This window comes from Pogoniulus pusillus, chromosome 26, assembly GCF_015220805.1.
Source record: "Pogoniulus pusillus isolate bPogPus1 chromosome 26, bPogPus1.pri, whole genome shotgun sequence".
NCBI classification, from domain to species: domain Eukaryota; kingdom Metazoa; phylum Chordata; class Aves; order Piciformes; family Lybiidae; genus Pogoniulus; species Pogoniulus pusillus.
In genome coordinates this window covers 20,431,931-20,453,414 of record NC_087289.1, presented here as the reverse complement: position 1 = coordinate 20,453,414, position 21,484 = coordinate 20,431,931, and the positions used below count along the sequence as shown (strand labels likewise).

Sequence of the window (21,484 nt, the reverse complement as noted above, 5' to 3'; positions counted from 1 at the left end):
GAACTATGAAACAGTTTGGTAAAGACAAGCAAAAAGAAGACTTGTCCTTCCCGAAGGGAGAGAGTAGAGCTTGTGTTCCTATTCTGCCAATGCTTTGATGAAAAGGAAGAAAATAATCTGAGCAAAGCAGTGCTAAAAACTCCTCATATCCACTTAACAAGGACTCTTCTGATGCTTTATGACACCAAAATGACTGCATATTTTTCCTGAATTTAATTGTAGATGGTTGTAAAGTGGTTTTGAAATGTGAAGGTTTAGACTATTCTTATTGGCCAGGTGATATAATCCTATGTAAAGTTAACGGTTTCACTAAAACTGGAGTCAAAATCTTTGTTTGATAGATACACTTTTTCTTGAAAAATATGGATTTTGAAAAGAAGCATTTTGAAGGAATAGATTGGTTTTATATGTTGAGTAAGTACAATTTGATTGAGTTAGAGTGCTGAATCTTATTAGCAGAGTGACTTTCCATAACATTCACCTGAAACAGTTTGAGGTGATCATAACAAACTTATCAAAAGATACACTTTGCCAGCAGCAGTATCTTGAAAGCTTGTTTCATGCAAGTATTAAAAGTCCACATTTATTCCTAACAAGGATAGTTTATCAGAATCTTTAGCACAATCTATCTTAGCTACATCTTGACAGCTTCACGAGACAGAAAATTTGTGTCTACCTTTGACGAGCTCCAATTCTTACACCATTAAAATAGCCAATAGTGCAATACTGCAGTAAATAGTGACAGCAGCAATAGGTAAAACTGCAGTAGTTGAAATCAAGAGTTTCTCCAAAAAGGAAGAAGAATCTTATCCTGGATGGTTATTCATCACAAAGATATCAAATTATTCAAGGCAAAACCTGTAAACAATTGCAGCTTTCTGTTTAATAGCTTAAATACTGAGTAGAGTCTGTACATTAATTCTTTCTCTTTACAATTTGAGATAAAGAAACAAAAATGCAAAGGAAGTGCAACTTATTCTTGTATTCAGCTGCTTTGGAGGTAGATGAAACCCAAGGATGAAGCACTGTAGTATAGAGTGCATGTTCCTCAGATAAGTTTACTAACCAGCTCTCAAACTTGGTACCTGAATGACCGCTAACATTAGATTCAGGTGGGGCTGAGGGGAGTGGGTTCCCACCAATATTGAGACTTTCAGGAAAAACAAAACAAAACCTCAAAATATTTCTACTGAAGAGAGATAAAAACACAGTGAATGAATGAAAGAAGTTAAAGTGCAGAAGTAATAAAAATAATGCACAAAAATATTTAGGTAGATTTGTGCAAAAGAACCTAGAAATAACCACAAAGTAAGGATTAAAATGTTCTTGGCTTGGCTGTAAGAAATGATGATTTTTCAGGAGGCAGTACTCAATGGTTATCCACAGTCTCTATGGTATCATGTCTGGAGAGAAATTAATTCACTCCATTCACAAATTGCATCTACATTTGTTAAGTCTGGAATTTTGATTTTAAAATGCTGCACCAAAATTATAGATATATATACAAAATAAAACAAAGCAAAAGAAAAAACAACAACTAAAAAAAATCCCCCCCCAAAAGCAACAAAAACCAAGAGAGATCAATTTCATGTAAATCACACTGGTTATCTGTCATCCCAGTAAGCTACTGGCTAAACTGAAGTTCTGGTTTCTAAAGAGTTTGACAGGTATCTCACTGCATATTTTTATCTAAAAAAAAAAAAAAATAAGGAGTAACATTCTCTTAGAATATTAACACCTTAGAGTAAAATTAAATGTATCCTGTTGTGAAAAATTCCTTTACACCTAAAGATCATCCCTCTAGACATGGAAGCCCACACGTGTAAATCCTAGTTAGATATAGATCGGCCTTATACTGTCATGCTGTTTAGCTATCATAACACCTATCAATATCCAAAATTTATAGAATCTTGGTTTTAGGATTAGTGTGGCTTTATTCTGCATGTTGTCATCAAAGTAAAGATTGGACCATTACTCCAAGGTGTTCACAATCTAAAAGTTGCATTTATTTCTAGTACTATTTATGCTGAACAGCTCTCTGCCATGCATAAAACATCCAGATTTTCCATAACATATTGTAAATGAGCAGAGATCAAACTGGCAAACAAGGTAATAACAGAGAAAGTGAGGCAGCCCTACAGAGTGGGGAAGAAGCACAAGCTGTTAAAGCATTTGTTCCTAATCATACACTTTGCTTCACTTCAGACTTTACAGCAAAACAAGGCATGGCATGCAAATAGAAAATTAACATGGAAGAGTAATGGAGACAGCTTTACAGAAGCAGATGAGCAGAAAGAGAGCATTGCTTCCGGTGCAGGGCAGACAGCCACGTGTCATAAGGGAAAAGAAAAAGCAGGATTATTAAGGGTAGATACCAGGCCCATACAAGCATGGCTCTGGGGTTGTGACCTTTGTTTTTATTTTGCTCTCACTTTTACACCTGGTCTACAACAGAGTGAATTGATTAAATCAGTGGAATTACTGGTGCTATGCATCCAACGCGAAGAGGGCAGGATCTGGCTCATTTGAGGTACCGAACAGAGATAATTGGAGTTCTTTAGAGTAACGTTTAGATAGTGGGCTTAAAGCTAGAGAACAAGGGAAAGAATTAAAAGAAGTGAAGACAAAGGCTGAAGAAGACAATCTTTCACACTGAATACATAGGCTATATTTAACACCTTTTTAGACAGTAACAATGCAAAGCCTTTTACCATCCCACCCATTTTATCCTTGGACTTGATTAATTATTAACTTTGGATTTATTTCTGATTTTATACCATCAACCTTGTTGTAATTTATTTACTATGCAGTCAGAGAGACCAGATTCTTTTTGGTATGAACTCATAATTTTACTGGCACATTACCTTGCCAACAAGCACCAACTGTCAGCTGCATGGCTATGTGTGAGGGGTGGATGGGCCAATCATTGGTCACAAGGTAAGGTTCATAAGTTGTTCCATCCATGTACAACGTAACAACAGGAAACTCAACATTGACAATGTAGTAATGCCATTCTTTATCACAAATCTGAAAGACAATGCAAGAGAAAAACATTAATTAGCACTTATTTTCAGGTGACTAATTTTCACATTGCATACAGGTTTTAAATTGTAGTTTTTAAATTACACTTACAGGAAAAAAACAACCAACCAAAAAAAAACCCGACATTATTATTGCAGTTTACATCATTAACATTAATGAATGTTTAAACAGTGTTGATTAATACGTGTGGCATACTTCCAGAATACATCTGATAAATAAAAGCATCTTGACCACACTCCTAGAATACAATACATGAATAAAATATCAAAATCAGATTATTTGGTATCTGCTCTGTATTTTCCCATTTGTTAATAAATAGTGTTGTGGTAGACCTCAGAGGCCCAAAATAGGCTTACACATGTCCTGCCTTGCCTAGATATGTTTTTCTGCTCCACCAGAGGGGCAAGCATGTGAAATGGACACAAAAGGACCTGGAGCCATAGAGTCTGGCCTGCCCAGGGTCCTGTGGTGTAAGTTGCACACACTTGTGCCTAGTGCAAGGCCAGTGCTTTTTCTAAATGAGGGAAAAGTGAGCCTGTGGCTTTGCCTAATATGGTATTGCTTGGCTAACTGCCGTCCTGATTGGCTGTTCTGTGTCCAAAGGGCAATTAAAATTAGTGGTCTGGGGTGGCAGATTTCTGAATAGCAACATTAATAAACAATATTAATTTTGGAAAATATTGTCTTGCATCAATTAATTTCCCCTCCCCAACACATAGTATTAGTTTTTCAGTGTCTACATCAATTTTGGAGGATACAAACCTGTATGTAAGAGATGCATACTTGAGATGTGCTTCATAGTTACTGAGGAGCCCTATTAGCTTCAAATTAAGAATATATATATCACTAAGTCACTAGATTGATGAGTTATTATCAATTATTTGATTTAATTGTCCTTATTAACTTACAGGACTAGTGCTTAGAAAGTCCTATGGAATGCAGCAGGACCTCCAGCGTGCTGGAAGAAGCTCTCTTGTGCTCCCTATACACACAGATGGATAAGCAGTCTATAGGTCTACCCAATTTGGGCAGGAAATTCAAGCCTTCACTGTGCTTCATTTGGTGGCTCTGAGCTCTTTCCCAGATAGTCACCAAAATGAGGGTCTATATCTTTCACTGATATACATCTGCTTTGAAAAGCAGCAGCCACAGTTTCAGTGCTCTTTCCAGATGATAATATTTGTGTAAAACTTCATATGAGTATCTGAGCAGGACAAGCAGGGATTACTGCAAGATGGCCAATCTTGGGTTTAGTTCAGAAAGGCAGAGGTCAGTGAAGCAATGAGTCCAGTGTGTACATATCCGTGTCTGCACAGTTCATTTTTCCCTTGCTTTGTCTTTCAAATTCAAAAGTCCAAAGAAAAAAAATCACAAAAAGTGAGTAGGATGAGTGGGCTGTTTTTAAGAACGAAGCAGTAGTTGCAATCATGCTGCATTCAGTTCTGTACAGACACTTGTTTTGATGTATTAAGAAATGGAAGTTCTTGAATGTAGATACCCTGCCTGTTTCAAAAAGGCAGGCAGAAAAGTGATGAGTAAATAGAACACTTTATCCTTGGCTAGGTTAAGTGCTATCTGCTGTGATATCTGCCCTTTGAAAGCAAACGCTAATGTTTTGTTCCAAAAGACTCAACAAGAGCTTAATCACTTCTATTCCAAATGGATACATTTATTGCTGCAGACATCACAGGCCCACAGCAAGAGATAAATGCAGTGAGGGGCTGCTCAAGCCTTCCGTGCCTAAGCAATAGACAAGCACACATTTTTTTCTGAAGGTTAAGTGAACTGAAAACAAAATTGAAAGTAAATAAATTGGGAGCTGGAAACTTTATTGAACAAACAATGATCATGAATAGTGGCATGCAGTTCTCCCTTTCAAGGAAAAGCAGCTTGCCAAGTTTCCTGACCTGATCATTAGAAAGTGATGCATCATAGCCTCATGTGTCAGGCATGTTATATGAAACAATATCAGTGATGTGCCTGAGTTTGAGAGGCCTTGCATGACAAAAACTCAGGTATTGACAATTCAGAGAAATGCTGCAGAGTATTCTGCAATCCTGAGGGGCATCATTTGGGATGTAACCAAACCAAGATCATGCTAACACAGCAAATCACTCTTTGAGGCATCATATACACAAGGAGCAGGATAATGTGCAGCTACTCTGATTACTCTATTGACTGACCAATAGAACAGTTACATTTTTCAATAAAAATGCCTTCTGAAAATAGAGGATGACATAAACTCCACAATTTTGAGACTGGACTCCAGCTACTAGGCTCCAGTGCTTCCAAGAAAAACAAAGATGTCCAACTGCAGAGGCCCACATTAGACATTAGCCATTAACTCATGTTTGTTTCAGATACATTCTGGAACATAGGATACTGCAAATATAGACAGCTTTGGTGAAGTCCTCAAACCATCACCTGTGTGGTTCTCTTAAGTTTCAACACATGAAGTTTTATTTAAGGGCATTTAGCCCCTTAAAGTTTCAGTTTGGTGCTTCCTGAGATTTCAAAAGCACCAAAATTGGTCAGGTGCTGAACTGTCACATGATTTCAGTACAGGATAAATACACAGACAGTGTAGAAATAACATTTCTACAAGGAAGCAATAAAATGTTTTAAACCCTGGAATTTATCCCAGTCACTCATCAGCCTGGCCACTTCACAGGCAACAAAATAATGAAATAAAGAATTGTGAAGTGCAGTTAGTTATGCTTATAGGTATGCTGACATTTCGGACACCTTTTTCACTTTCCCAACATATGAAGCATATTTTTTTCCCATGTGCATTCTACACTGGAAACAGAATTTAATGTCATGGAATCAACGAGGTTGGAAGAGACATCCAAGCTCATACAGTTCAACCTATCCCCAGCCCTATCCAATCAACCAGACATGGCACTAAGTGCCCCATCCAGTCTTCTTATGAACACCTCCAGGGACAGTGACTCCACCGCCTCCCAGGGCAGCCCATTCCAATGCCAAAATCACTCTGTCTGTCAAGAACTTCCTCCTAACATATATATGATTCCAGGTAAGTCATGAAAATAAAATTACAAACTATACTGGCTTGGCAAACAAAGATATTTTTGTCATCTCAAGTAAGAACTTAATTTAAAAAAATCTAATTAATGAAGCTATTCTAATGAGATAAATCACAGATGAGTAAGCTTGGTTTTCAAAGACTACTCTGTGGCTAGGTTGGTCTAATCATTCTGTCACGTCACTCTGCCTCTAAAATGCATTAATCAAATCACAGCTTGAAGTCTTAATGTTAATTACAAGTCATTGCGCTGGAATACACTTGTATGAAATAAATAGAAGAAAACAGATTTCATGTTCTTAGGAACAGACTTTGTGGGTCTGTAAAATGGCTCTTTTTATAGCTTTGTACATAAGGGCTTGGCATGCACACATGAGAACCTGCAGCTTACAGCTTTTTCATCCTCAAGTCAGCTTGGGCATGCTCATACAAATTGGATCATTCACCTATTTAGCAAGATAAACAATGAGAATTCCTATAATTTCCATTAAATATTAACATTGAATTAATTAATTCACCTCTACAATTGAATTCTTATCAACAGAGGTGGTTTGAAACAGAGGTGGTTTAAAAAAAGAATAAGCTCTTAGATTTGATCAACCTAAGCTCACAGAGCATAAATCATCCTGCTCGAACTGATGTACATCTGCAGGAATGTAACTCTGAGATATACCAGTCTTTGCAAATGCAGAACTGTTTCTATGACCAGGGAGAACTTCAGCAGCTAGATTTTTTGTCCTCTCAATAAACCTATTTTCGCTGTTTCACAGTAGTTCAAGAACTGAAACATTTAAGGCACTCTGTAACCAAGAGTATAGTGGAGAAGGCTGTCATGTTCATGTATAGCAAAAGAGGATTATTAGTGAAGGAAGAACCACATTCACACAGGCATTACAGTACCCAAGCAGCTAGAATACTAACACCTCTGCTTTGCAAGGAGGTCAGGAGTACATTTGGAATTAGAAATTACCTAATATTGTAATGTAGCATAATAGAAAATTAGTCATGCTTAGAGTGTCTCTAAAATGTCCTCTCCCATGGTTGTACCTGTGTAGAAAAATGTGAAGTCTACAGGGGGGAAGGCAGCACTGTTTCCACTAATACGAAGTTACAGCACATCATTACATACTGACCATTATCATGCTTTTATTAACAGCAACAATTTTTTTCTGTAGATGTACATTTACTGTATCATAAATCTGTGAGTCCTTCAGCAAGCAAAATCTTTAGCTCAAATCCTCTGTACAGAGTATGTACAGTGCTTACACGAAAACCTGAACAATGGAATAGCTTCTGTATTTGCAAGTATGTCTAGACAGAGCTCGTGGAGGTCATCACCAGGAAAACTATCTGTGATGGTTTGGGTGTTAGCTGCCCTCCCACACTTTGGAAATTACCCAGACTAGACTCAGCTGGATCTGGAAATTGAATGACGCTTTATTATTTACAGCTTAGCAGAATATACAAGATATTTACAGTATATACAGTTAGACACAGAAAATACAAGGTAAAAGGTAATACAGAAACACAACTCCCCTCCCAGAAACCTGAGTCCCCAGGAGGGCCTCCTAACTGCCCTGCCACCTTCCCCCTACCCCTCTCAACCTTACCCCAGTCCCTAGGAAGAATGGAGGTTTGGCCGGTGGGTCAGGAAGCAAAGTGGATTAGTCAGAGAAATGCAGGGTGAGGTTAGAGAGAGAGAGATGCAGCTCAGAGTTCCCCAGCAGGAGAAGTAGTGCCTTATCTATGTTTTGATTCTTGTTCTTATACATCTCCGCAAGCCTATGAGGGAAGTTGTTTTCCTTTCACAGCCTGTAGTCTAGCTAGCTTCAAACTAGTACACTATGTAAACATGCAGATGCAACTCAGGCTCAGCATTTTTCATGCCACTTCACTAAAGGTGGCAACAAACCCATGGGAATGTCCCTCAGATCTTATTGTGAGAAATATATGGAATCATATGTTTGATCCGATCAATTCATGGCAAGAGGTCACAGACAAGGAGGAAGGGGGGGGGTTGAATGAAACTGCATTCCTGCTTGCACCATCATCTCAATAAGCTTAAAGATAAGAGTAATTAGATTGGCGAAGGAGGGAGGCATGTGGAAGAGATAGTCTTTTGCATATTTAAATGGCAATGCACTCCTCCTGGTGCCACCTTTCCTGTATGAGCAAATAGAAGAACCAGGACTTTGAAGTTCATGAGGAAGACACTTAAGCAAGACCCTTTACTTCATCAAACATTACCAGAGGGACCACCGGATAAAAGGAGGCCTGTGTGGAAGAGACATCTCACAATCCTAAGAACTGATAAAGAAAACCCAACCTTTTCTTAGAACTTAGTAAATATGTAATAGAATAGGGTATAAAAAGAGAAAGCTGAAGGCAAAGGGGGTGCGTTGGGGTAGATAAGGGTCTCTCCTCACACCCAGGCCTGTACATTGCTTGATTCCTGCAACTTTATTAAAGCCTTAACTTGCATGAACGCCAGTTTGTGCCTGTTATTTATGACATTATGCTTCAAGGCTGTGGCATCATCCACTCAGTTAAAGCACTGAGATCAAACCCTCTGCCCTGCTCTGAAAGCAGCCACAAGCTTTGTGAACGCGCTTCAAAGCATGGCCCCCATTACTCTTTCTCAGAGAACAGAACACAGATGATATTTTGGATGGGGACAGGGATATGAGGTTTAAAAAATACCACATTTTTTTCTTTCCATCCCTAAAACAAAATTTTCTGAAAGACCTTCATAAAAATTTACAAATGTTGGCATTTTCCATTTCTTTTTGTGACCCTAAATAGACACTTAAATGGCTCAAATATCTTTTGACAGAGCGTTTTTTATATATTTGTATATATCAATATATTTTTACTACTTATTTTTGCTATACACTGAAGTGTACCGTAATGAGGATCTCAAAAGTTCTGAAACACAGTGTCAGTACACCTTGAACGGGGACCTAAGGAACAGCGCCACTGCGAGGAAGCAAGCTTGGAACAAATGTTGAATTGGAAACATCTGGCAGTGAATTTCAAGTAAAAGTAATATATTTGCAATTAAAAAATAAACTACTGAATATTTTTATATGCAAATTTACAATAAGATTTCTTAAGAAGTCAGTCTAGATGAACTCTTCATGAAGGCAGTCCAAAGGTGAGCAGAGAAAAGGCTTTCTTCTGTCCCATATGGGGTTTTTAACTGGTATCTCTGATGAATGGGACCCTTAAAGATGTTGAATGAGCTTTTATACGTTACTTTAGAAACTCATTTAGTGTCCTAATTGTTTTGCTATTGACAATTCTCATCCACAGACAGGGCATGTTAGTTTAAAAAAAAAAGGCAAGACTATACCTTAGGGAATTGCTTTTGCTAATGCTTTCTTTTGATTTCTACTAGTAAATCTTTGTCTTAAATTCCAGTAGCTGAACTGCCTGCAAAAGCTGATTAAGTGACATAGGGAAATAAGTCACACATTGACTTTTTAATCTTTTTCTCATTGTCTGTAAATATCATATAAATTCTTTGTGATTTGGTTTGTTTGGGTTTTTTTGAGTGGGTGTTTGTTTTGGTTTTAATTACCCCATCACCACCAAGAACAAAAGATATACCAGATGCAGATTGCAAGTGTGTGATTTAGGAAGTAAACGGATGTGCTTACTTCACAGGGTAGCTGGATTATCCAGTACATTTCTGATTTCTACTACAATGAACAAAAAGATATTTCTACTGTGAATATGCAGGGTTTAGAGTATAAATTTCTGAGAATAACCAGATATGCACTTCAAAGTGCCTTTGTACTACAGTATAATCTGCCAGCATCTTAGCTTTCCAAAAGAGCTACTGAAAATAAACATCAACAAAGTGCAAACACAGAATAATCAAATTAATTATGTCTTGTAGTGTTGTTTATTCTGCATCAGTAACTGGCTCTGTGTACTAAGACAGTTATTTGCCACATGCATTTGCTTTAAGTATTGCTGACACTGAAAAATATGAAAACATTGGTGGAGAAGGGTCACTAAACTCTTGACTGCCAAGCAGAGGTGTGCAGGTTGCAAATATATCCCCAAAAACTCCACAGATGCTTCAGATCACTTGTAAATAAACATCTAAACTATTCATGTTATGCTAGGTTTGTTTGTTTTTCTTAACAAATCTCTTTGAGTTTCCCTTTCTGTTATCCTTTTAGCAGCTCCATCACACAACATTTTTTTTTCCCCGTCTTTAAAAATCAATATATCCTGCCTCTGAAGTGGTAATGTATGTAGTAATTAAAGAAGTCTGGAAGAAAAATATATTGTGTAAGGGAAAAGAAGGAATCAACATACTCCCACCAGCTAAATTAACAGGTGATACATTGAAAAGCATCACCACAAGCTACAAATTCAGAGTTTGTTTCATAAGAATGCTGTTGAACACTTAACCTCCATATAAGATCCATAGTTTGAGCCTTAGCCTGCACAGCCCTGCTTGAATGTGATCACAGAGTGTCTCTGAGCATGTTCCTGAATTCTGACAGCTGGTGGCAGGCAGTGAAGGAAAAAAGGCAAACCAAGCAGACCGCTTTACTCTGGATCAGTGCATTTATGCTTATGATACTAGAGCAGCACTGCTCTTGTAGCTGCTGGAAGTACTGGCTGTTAGATGGAGTAATTTGTACTCCTTTGTAAGGAAGCTTTTCTATAGCTACTGTCTGTATAGGAACTTGAATGTCTCTAGTGCACATGCTGGTGTTGTGTTAGCTTCATATACAGGCAGAATGTAGAAAATTAAATGCCCCTTCTATATTTTTTTTTTTCAATGTATTTCTTTTAAAGCCAGCTTTCAAAAACCTTAAAGCAGCATGTCTTCTGTTCTGTGCATTTTATTGCCAGGCAGTTCTGCAGTTGTAAAGGAGCAGTGTATGAGCAGTCCTTAGAATAAAGGAGATTAAATGTTGTGCAAATTGATCCTCTCCTTCTGGAACCTCATGTAAGTACCAGAACTATACTAACCAGAGAAGGAAGCAAACAAAGAGAGACTTCCCTGCTCTTTATGCAACTCCTAATGCTTCCTCATAGGGTTTTCACCAAGGAAGCTTGTATTCCCTACCTCTGGTCACATGTATAAAAGGAAGAGAAACCTCTTGGGATTATATTAAGGTGAGCAAGAGCCACAGGAATCCTTCTCAGGGCTCTGTTGACAATGCAACAAGCCTGAGCTCCTAAATGAAGTACAAGTTACATGCTCATAGACAGACAATATGGAACCCTGACAACAGTGGCACTAAAACTATCCTCAGATGTTACTCTGCTGATATGTTATTTAGGAAGCTAAACAAAGCAGAAAACATTTTCCATCACAGTATCACAGTATCACAGTATATTCAGAAACAGAGGACCTGGAGGTGAAGGATCGGGAGGAACATATTTGCCCTTGTAATCTCATTCATCGCAAAAAGATATTGCAGTTTAATGTTGATTGGTTTAAAATTATATTTAGTATACTTTATAAAAGAAGTATTTCAATATCAACTATTCAGTACAGCACAGTAAGAATGAGCATACTCTCTCATGCAACTAGCTAAAGTAAATAGTATGTGTAAATATAAGTACATTTCTAAACAAACTGATTCTTTCATGAGTTTACTCAATGTCTTGTCCATATTTTTACTTCTGCTAAATGCTTCTACAATTTAGACATTTACTTTCACTTTGAAACCCCCAAATGTTTAGGAAACAGCCCTAAGATTTGTTTGGTATTCCTAGAAAAATCTAGACAATGCTATTATCACACCTTGTGTTCTGATCTTTATTATGCAGTATGGTTTATTTAACCTGTCAAAGAGTACAGTGGATGTCTGTTAAATCACTCAGAAAAATGGGTGAGGGGAATGCCATCTTTCAACAATTTTTTTCTCTTGACAAACACCCCAAGAACACCACTTTGTTCAAAAATAATTACTGAAAACATATTTATATAGCAAGTTTGCTAAGTACACCTCTTTATAGCTGCTGCTGTTCTCATAGGAAATGCCTTGCTGCATTTTACCAAGTACGCCCGTTTACCTTGTAGCGACAAATAAAAGCAATCCTTTTTCTCTCTCAGCCCTTTCACCTGCATGTACATTCAAATGAATGTAGAAGGAAGAGCAAGAATCTGAAACAAGTGAATCTGTATTTAGTAGCATGCTTGCTGTAAGGCTTGTTTTGAACTTTGATTTTCCTAAGATAAAAACATTGCAGAGCTCCAGGGTGTATTTTATTTTGGGGCTTACTGACACAGCAAATGTCTTTCAAAGAAGAGGGCGAATGAAGTCACTGCAGTAAATGCTTTATTACATTGAGTTAGGTTTAGTCTGATTTGTGTATCATCCTCAGTCTAAAAGAGCTAACTATATAGATCTGACTGAGTTTTACAAGATTTATTATCTGGTTTTGTCTAAATTGTATGCCCTGTATTCTACAGGGAGGATGTTAATTGTAGCACTGACCTCTTTGCTAGATAGTGTCTTTGGTCTCCCGTGTGTTGCTGGCATTCTGCCACGCAGAGTAGATCACTGCCTTTCATTGCAGTGTTCTATGACTTCTTTTGTAATCACAATACCCACTCTATTGCTCCATCATTTGATGAAGACAACTTTATTCCAACCACAGATGACATTTGAGACATCTGCAAACCAACCTTCAGCATCTAAAACAAATGAAAGGAATTAAAAAATCTGGTGGCAAACCTCTACCATCTCTCAACTTATCCTCAAAACCCATGATGAGATCCTGCCTGATGTTACTGCTGGCTTCTTTCCATCAGAAACCAGTCCATTTTGAAATACATCTGGCTGTTCATCTGGACAGATTCTTCTGTCTTACTCTTAGGAGAGATTACGCTACCCTGCACAGTACCCAAAGACTTTTACATTACTGTAAGGTTGAGCAATGAGCAGGTGAGGAAGGATGTGTCAAAACCAATTCAATGGTTTCATACTTTCCAACTTGTAATTGTAGACATAGATGTAAGAATGGTTTGTATAAACATGCACACAGAGATTTTGGGGTTTATTCTTGATTAGAGTGGCATACATTTAAAGTCAGCTTCGCAGAACAGTTACGTAATGCTTTGTTTGAAAATGTCAACCTGGCGTCAGCACTCAAATGAATAAACCCCAAAGAGCTCATACCAATGCGAACATTCTCTTAGATTGTTTTGCAGTACTCTACCAGTTATGGGGCTCTTACTCTAGTTGTAAGGACTTCCAGGGTATTTTCTATCAGAACAAATCCATTTAAAAACTGCTAAAAAGAGAGGAATTATCAGAGCATCCAACGATATGTAAAAAGTTTTCAGAAACTGAATATTTAAAGACTGAGTTGGGCATAAATAGAAGCTGAAAGCATTGAAGTGAAACATAGCTAACAGAAAACTAATAACTGTTTACTACACTATAAATAAAATGATTGTTCTTATTCCTTCAGCTACCCAACAATAAAACCTTGGTAGGCAATATAAGGTAAAATAATTTGTATAGACTAACCCAATGATTGCATAAAGAAACAACCATGAGATTAGGATTTTGGTTATTCATTGGCAAGGGTTTTTTTTCTTGTTATTAAACTCTCTGCCGGCCTCTCCCTGAAGTAGCAAACCTAGTGAATGTTATCTGAACTAGCCAATCTGCTTCTGGGATTCCTAGCTTGGAGGTAGTCTCTAAATGAGAGGATGTGACCGGTGAAGCTGAAGTGACACCCTATTGCAGGAGTATTCCCTTCTCAGAAGGGTGTCAGAAAACGGTGCCCAGTGAAAGAGGCAGGACTGACTTCAGCCTGAGTTTAAAAAGCCAAGATGTTATGTAAATAAACATTTCACAACTTTCTCTACTCTTTAAATAATAATATAAAAAGGCGTGCATTGCAGCCTTTCTTTGGCATTATAATACTTATTATGTTTAACAGAAAGCTTTACTGAACATAACTCACATTGGTGGTGTTCTTTTTTTGCTTCCCTTGATTTCTATTAAATAACACCACTTGCTCATGAACTAACAAAAGCCAGAAATGCACCCTGAAGTAAGGTCAAATATCACTTAGTTGCACAACTGCGTATCTAAATTAACTGTTTTGTTTTTAGGCTTCTTATGAAAGAAGAGCCTACTAGGTATCAGAAAATGGTACCAAAAACCCAAAAAGTCCACAGTACCAAACTTTCTTCTTATAATCTTGTGAATTATTCCTTTAGCAGAGACTAAGAAATAAAAAATCTTCGATAGGAGAAATACATCCCTTCTATAAATTCATTCACAGAATCACAATCAACCAGGTTGGAAGAAACCTCCAAGCTCATCCAGGCCAACCTAGCACCCAGCCCTGGCCAATCAACCAGACCATGGCACTAAGTGCCTCATCCAGGCTTTTCTTGAACATCCCAAGGAACGGTGCCTCCACCACCTCCCTGGGCAGCCCATTCCAATGCCAATCACTCTCTCTAGCAACAACTTCCTCCTAACAGCCAGCCTAGACCTCCTCTGGTACAGTTTGAGACTGTGTCTTCTTGTTCTGTTGCTGCTTGCCTGGCAGAAGAGACCAACCCCACCTGGCTACAGCCTCCCTTCAGGTAGTTGTAGACAGCAATGAGCTCTGCCCTGAGCCTCCTCCTCTCCAGGCTGCACACCCCAGCTCCCTCAGACTTTCCTCACAGGGCTGTGCTCAAGGCCCCTTAGCAGCTTCATCACCCTTCTCTGGACACATTCCAGTACCTCAACATCTCTCTTGATTTCAGGAGCCCAGAACTGGACACAGCACTCAAGGGGTGGCCTGACCAGTGCTGAGTACAGGGGCAGGAGAACCTCCCTTATCCTGCTGGCCACACTGCTCCTGAGCCAGCCCAGGATGCCATTGACTCTGCTGCCCATCTGGGCACACTGCTGCCTCATCTTCAGCTACTCTTTACCAGCACCCCCAGGTCCCTCTCTGCCTGGATGCTCTCAGCCACTCTGGCCCCAGCCTGTAGTGCTGCCTGGGGTTGTTGTGGCCAAAGTGTAGAACCCTGCACTTGGCCTTGTTCAATCTCATCCCATTGGCCTCTGCCCACCCATCCAGCCTGTCCAGGTCCCTCTGCAGGGCTCTCCTACCCTCCAAGAGATCCACAGCTGCTCCTAGCTTGGTGTCATCTGCAAACTTACTGATGATGGACTCATCTTCAGGTGTATGCTAGAAGTTCCTAAACCAAATTAGTATGAAACATGGTACAAAATTAAACCAAAAGAACCCAGAATAAATACACAGGATTGGCTGCACATCAGTGTTACATCCAGCTGAGCTTTCCGATTCAATTGTGCAGCATAATGATGTGTAGTGGCTCTTCCTCCAAACTGGTTTTCCAAATTTTACACAGCATTTGAGGCCTAGACAGCACCCTGTTGCAGTTTTATGTCTGATTTTCCTGATGCCACAGAATTTCTGTGAATCTCAAATGTGTCAATAGATCATGAGCTCATCAGGCCTTTTACAATCCTGCATCCTTACTAAACCAAAACCTCTTCTTTAAGAGTACTCAGATGAAAGCTTTTGATTTGCACATTCATTCATCGACAGAGTGGCAGCAAGTTAGGAGGTGAGTAAACAGCATATATAGCAGCATTTAGTAGAAGTAGAATCTATATCCTAATACCCTAAAGCAGGCAACTGCTGTTTAGTTTTTTGCACTCAGTCATCCAGTGACAAGTTTTCTTATCTCTCTGATTGAGTGATGATATGTCTGACCCACACAATTTATAGCTCCTCCTCTCTTGTCTTTACGGACTATAAACATGAATACAGCCACAAGCCGCCTGGGGCTAGAGAAAGAGGCAGTGATTTAATTTACCTCATTTCAGTGTTAGTGTGTGCATTTTAAGTGTGTCTCCCATCCATAAAAGCAAATGCCTTGTAGTCAACAGAAAAGAAGTCTATTACTTGGAAGACCTCCAAAAAGACCTCCAGTTTGCTCATATATTCAAAAGCTCATTTAATGACATCAGGCAGCTAAAATGGAAGTTCACGTTTAGTGTCTTGAGCTAGGCTGAGGTGGTCTCAGCTCTTTAAAGCAAGCACATTCTATGACTGAAAGCAACACATTTCCCATCAGCCTTACAGTCATTGTACAATAACAAGCATCCCTTCACAGTTAGTGCAGCTATATGCAGCACTAAACCATTAGAGAATTTTGTGGTCATATTTCAGCAAGACAGAAAAAACGAAGCCCAGCATTAGTGAAATATACCAGGTTCAGTCCTCAGAGCAGCAACAAGATTTCTCAGCCTCTCGCTCTAGAGCAACTTTTTCTGTTTTTCAAAATGGACAAATCTTATTCAAATGCTGAAAGATACCTCAAGTGTGGCTCTCTCTTTTGTAGTTTGCAACATTACTCCCAGGAAAATTCACATAATGCTTTCATGTTGGGGAGCGCTAAGAGGTCTGTTCATCAAGACATACTGCACAAATCAAAATACACACTAATAGCATGAGACCACACAACATTTCTTCTGCAACTCCTGCTCAAAAATAAACATGCAGAAAGGAATTCTGACAAATATCTCACAGAGATATTCTGGATAGTCAAGACAAGTATTTACTAACGGATGCCACTAATCGTAGGAGAATTAGTACCCATCTGAAATACTAAGTACCATAAAGGTTATTGCTAAGCAGATAAATACATATTAGAACCCCCCGATCATTTATAAAATGAATACTTATCAAGTTTTAGATCTTATTCACATTATTTGCTTTTAGCTAATTTGTGGTGCTGTCAGTAATAAAAAATAAAAATGCTATATAGGGGAACTACCAAATCCATTGCTACCCTAGAGGTCTATGCTCTAAAATTACCACCTTCTTCACATCAGTGAGTACCAAAAACTACAGGATAAAATTAATGTAAAACATTCTTGAACCATGCTAAAAAAAGAATAAGGAATTTTAACCTTATGTTGTTTTCAATAAGCTGTCAGCTTCTTTTTTACCTCTTTTTTACCTCTATTTGGAAAAGTTTTAGGTACACTTGCAAAATCAGTATCAGCATGAGAAGAATTTACTCTTTGTAAAATGATGGTCCTTTTAAGATACTGAGTTCTAGCAGTTAATATGATGGTAAATGCTATTAATTTGTAGAATATGCCAATGTTCCACAAATGAGTTACCTGCACATATAACAAAATTAAATCCTTAAGGGTAATGCAAAGAACTCAGCTTTGGACATGCAGCATGGCCACTGTCAGCACGGATTTGCCATTTGAAATCTACTGCTGTGGAGAGCAGCGAAAGAAAAGAAGAAAGAGGCATTATACCTCCCATCGTGAAACACTGCAGCTTGTCAGGCTCAGTAAAACAGTTCCTTGGTCCTATCAGGTGGGAAAGTGCTTCTTTCTAAATGGAAAGGACAAGCAATACTCTGAGATGAATGCACTTTCTACCTAATAATGAAATGTCCTAACAGCTTTTTAAATCAAGTTGAATCAACACTTATCTACCTGATAAGTTTTACTCTGAGAAATAAAAAGACCAACTAAAATTTCAGCCAGAATAAATATTACAGGCTCAGTTTCCTGCCTCCAACTTTAAAAGGTTTAAGTGATTTATGTTTTTGTGTGCCAGATATTGATCTACTATGATTTGTCAGTGTAAATTTTCTAGTAAACATCTCTTTAAATTGCAGAAACTACCATAATTGTTATATATCTAAATGCCTATATATATATATCAGAGAATAAAAAAAGGCTAAGACATAGGGAGACAATATCTGGGAGAATTAGTCACAAGTCAAGCACATTACTACTGCTTAAAAGGTAAGAATAACATTAAGGAGGGGAGGGGGGTGATCCTCTAACAGCTGAAACAGCCCAAATAATTCCTTTGTTTCTTAGTCTGAGGCCTGAAATCTGACTGACCTGGGACATTTTGGTTAGTTGCTTGAATTCTGACTATTAATGCTTTTACAAAGCCTGAAACACTTTTATTTCCAAGAGGTGTACAGGATGATCATGAATACATCAATGAGAAGTGATCAAATAGATTAGAGGTAATGTTTCCATATACTTGGAGACCCAGATTGTGCTAGTCTTACCTTCTTCCATTATTATTTTGCTTTCTAAAATTGATGTATAGCTTTTGAGCAAACTGTATTCAAAGATGGTTGAAATGAGCTTTTGGTCTGTAAGTTTATTCCCATCCCAAGATAGCTGTAGCAGAGGGGGGTTCCCAATACCTACGCCTATTTGGCAGAGGGGAGAAATTAATTGGGGTGATATAAATTTTATATAAAAATATATATTTATTAATCTCAATATTCTGAACTCTCATCACCCCCAACTACTGTATATTAAGGTTCTGTACACGGTTATGAAAGCAATTTAGGATAAAATATGTACAGGGATTTGTTATTTAACTAGCAAGCACTTAAACTATAATCAGAGAGAGGAGTTTCCCCGTGGCTTAATGCCGCTTGGGATCTTTATGCTATTTGCCCAGCAGAGTGGGCTGGAACTCTTTCTGCTCTATGGCAAAGGTAACAGATATTTACAGAGGGATTAAAGCTTTTACTCACAACTCTTATTAATTATTAATCATCCTCCGGGGCTGTGTCACAGCCTGTATCTAAAGTCCAGTTCTCCAGGGTCTCTGCCTGTGGACTCTGAGGCTGGAATCTTCCCAGCTTCTGGGGAAGTAGGTTTTCTCTAACCTTTATTCTCCTGGCAAGGGACGATCTATGCCTTTGGTGCTGCTGGCTTCTTCTGGATGCTGCATCCAGGAATTCTCAGCTGCAGGATTTCAGGAGCACAAGAAGAATATTGTGGTGTCTCTGGCATGGTTGTCACAGCTTGCAGGCCATGTGTGTGTGCAGACAATCCAGAGTCTGCTTTCCTAGTTACCTCAGCGGCAATGGTGCTTACCAGGCAATGATAGGCATCAGGCACACAAAATGTGCATGGCTGCTGGGAGTCTGAGCTCCATAGGTAAAGGCAATGCAGGATCTGGTCCTGATAGCATATGTGCACAGCTGGCTTAGGAGGCTATAGGCTCCTGATATATGTATATATATGTGCAGGCTTAAATGAGCTCTGCAAGAAAAGCACGCAGGCAGGTGAGCTGCGAGTGAGTCAGAGCATGAGGGTCTGAGCCTCTGAGCTATCTGAGTGGCTGAGCTATGCAGGGCCTGTGCCTGCAGGTCTGAGCTGAGCTGCGAGTAGGGTCAGAGCAGTGTCTGAGCCATGCAGGTGAGTCAGAGCCGAGCTGAGCATGTTGTTTACCTGTGCACCCCTATTTATTGAATGTGGGCTGAGATCAATGGTCCCTTTGGCCACTAGAATGACCAACCAGGTTGGCAATCAGCCAAACCTTACCATAATAGGCAGAAGGCTCTTGCCTGGACTTCCCCAAATATGGGGATCACATGGGCTTACCCCAGGGAGACACGAGCTGGGTGTGTGGGGGCTTACACAACCTGCTTACAACCAGGAGTCCTGGCACAAAAACATGTCCAGGCAAGGCAAGGCATAAATAAGCCTCTTTTGGGGCCTACAGGCCCTCTATGACAATGGCATATATAGAATTCTGCTTTATTTCACTCCTGAGGCTTCATCATTCATATTTGAATCTTATCTGGAATTTAAACCACTTTCTCTGATCCCTGACATCTACCTTCTGCTCAGATGGCACATTCAGGGATTCTACCTGCTAGCTGTTTCTGTTAGGAGATTTGCCTTCTCAGTCTTTGGAGGGCTCAGTAATAGGTATAGTCTGCAAATGGAGCTCTGGTCATAATCTAAATGAAATACACATTTAACTAGCCTCCTGAAACATGTATTATTCACTAGGAGCCTAATGAAATACTTTTCAGCATGCTAATAATAATTAAAATATAAGATTATGAATGTTAATACAAAACAAGCCCTCTTACCCTTCGCAACTACTTTTCAAATATTAATATTCTGGTTTGGTTTGGCTTTTTGTTGTTTGGGTTTTTTTGGTTTTGTTTGTTTGTTTGTTTTGTTTCCAGTTTGCTTCCTAAAAACCTGACTGACATTAAAACTCACACATTAAAGGTCACATTTAAGTCTGACATTTTGACTTCCTGCTGATCTGAAGCCTGAGACTTCGGGCAGCAAAGTCTGGCTGTGCTCCTGAAGAGTTCAGTAACAGTATTTTTTCCCTCTGAGCATGAGAAGGTTGCTCCAAGAAAACGGAGGCTGTTACTGTTCAGAGCTGGATGATGTAGCTTTCCCTTGCTGCTAGTGTTGGAACAACCATAACGCTTGTTTCAGTCAGTTATTTAGACACATTATGAAGGTGCAGAGAGTGTGATTAATGCAAACTAGACTCCAGAGACCAAGCACAAAAGCTAGTTGTGACTTCTTTGTTTTTGAGAGGAAGCCCTTGGGCTCAGCTCTAAAACCTGATTCTGAAGAGACCTCCTCTCTCCTTCTCCTCCCTTTCAAATATTCCCACCTAGGCGTATTGCTCACTTTGTTACACCAAACCACTGGACTCGTCTTATCTATTGAATTCCCACAGGAAGTGCTGTGTGCTATTTTTCATTCATTAAACAGATACCTTAGTTTTCCCCCATTGCCTGCAAAATGTCAGGGTTCTTGAGCTGGGTAGTCTGCACTCAGAAGAAAGCCCACCAGAATACTCCCCCAGGCTACTGACCTCTGTTGCTGCAACTGGTACAGCTGGCTCTTTGAGGGCCTGCATCTCACTTCAAAGGCTTGCTGTCTCTGAAGGAAGTGTTGACACTGCTTGTAAGGGTTGCTTTAAAAGTGCTCAGCAAAGGAAGACAGACCTGCCACAGGCATCAAACGTGCTTTCACATTTTGGGAAAGGTGATTTACTTTGAAGATACTGCTGTGTTGAAGGTGCACAGTGCAAAGCAGAAATAAAAGAATCCTGTCTCTTACACAGCTCTCACGTTAAATTGAGAGAATATCCCAGAGAATCACTTAGTGTTGTTTGTATGGGAGCCCATACTACAATCATTTTAAATATTGCTGTAGTTTGAAGTAGCTGTAACTGCAGACAGGAACATAAGAAATACACACTCCATCCCCATACAGATTAGTGTGGTATTTCCTTCAGCTCCAGCAGGTAATTAGCACATAATGTAGAGAAAATCAAATGCTGTTTTGTTTGTATTGCAGATAAAAGGTGGCAATGAGTCATATCTAGCTACTTTAATAATTCCTGTAAAGTAAGGAATGGTTATATACCCATGTTTCTGTATTTATACTGAAAGATAAGGCGGGAAATTATACAACTCAAATATTATGCATAGTCTCTTTGCTGAAATGGTAACTGCTGGGCCTTAATTACATTGCTAGCATTTTGCAGACAGGCTAATTATATGTTATATACTGCACAGAGGTAATTAGTTATCAACTATATTTG

At 39.0% G+C, this 21,484-nt stretch overlaps 1 protein-coding gene across 2 annotated transcripts in view; it reads right to left on the bottom strand.

Moving 5' to 3' along the window:
* Positions 1–21,484, bottom strand: part of CLSTN2 (calsyntenin 2) — a 274,828-nt gene that overhangs the window by 31,753 nt on the left and 221,591 nt on the right. For both annotated transcript variants that reach the window (XM_064165450.1, XM_064165449.1), the window contains exon 8: positions 2,865–3,027. In XM_064165450.1, coding sequence (XP_064021520.1) covers positions 2,865–3,027 — 163 coding nt within the window. The remainder of the gene's footprint in view (positions 1–2,864; positions 3,028–21,484) is intronic.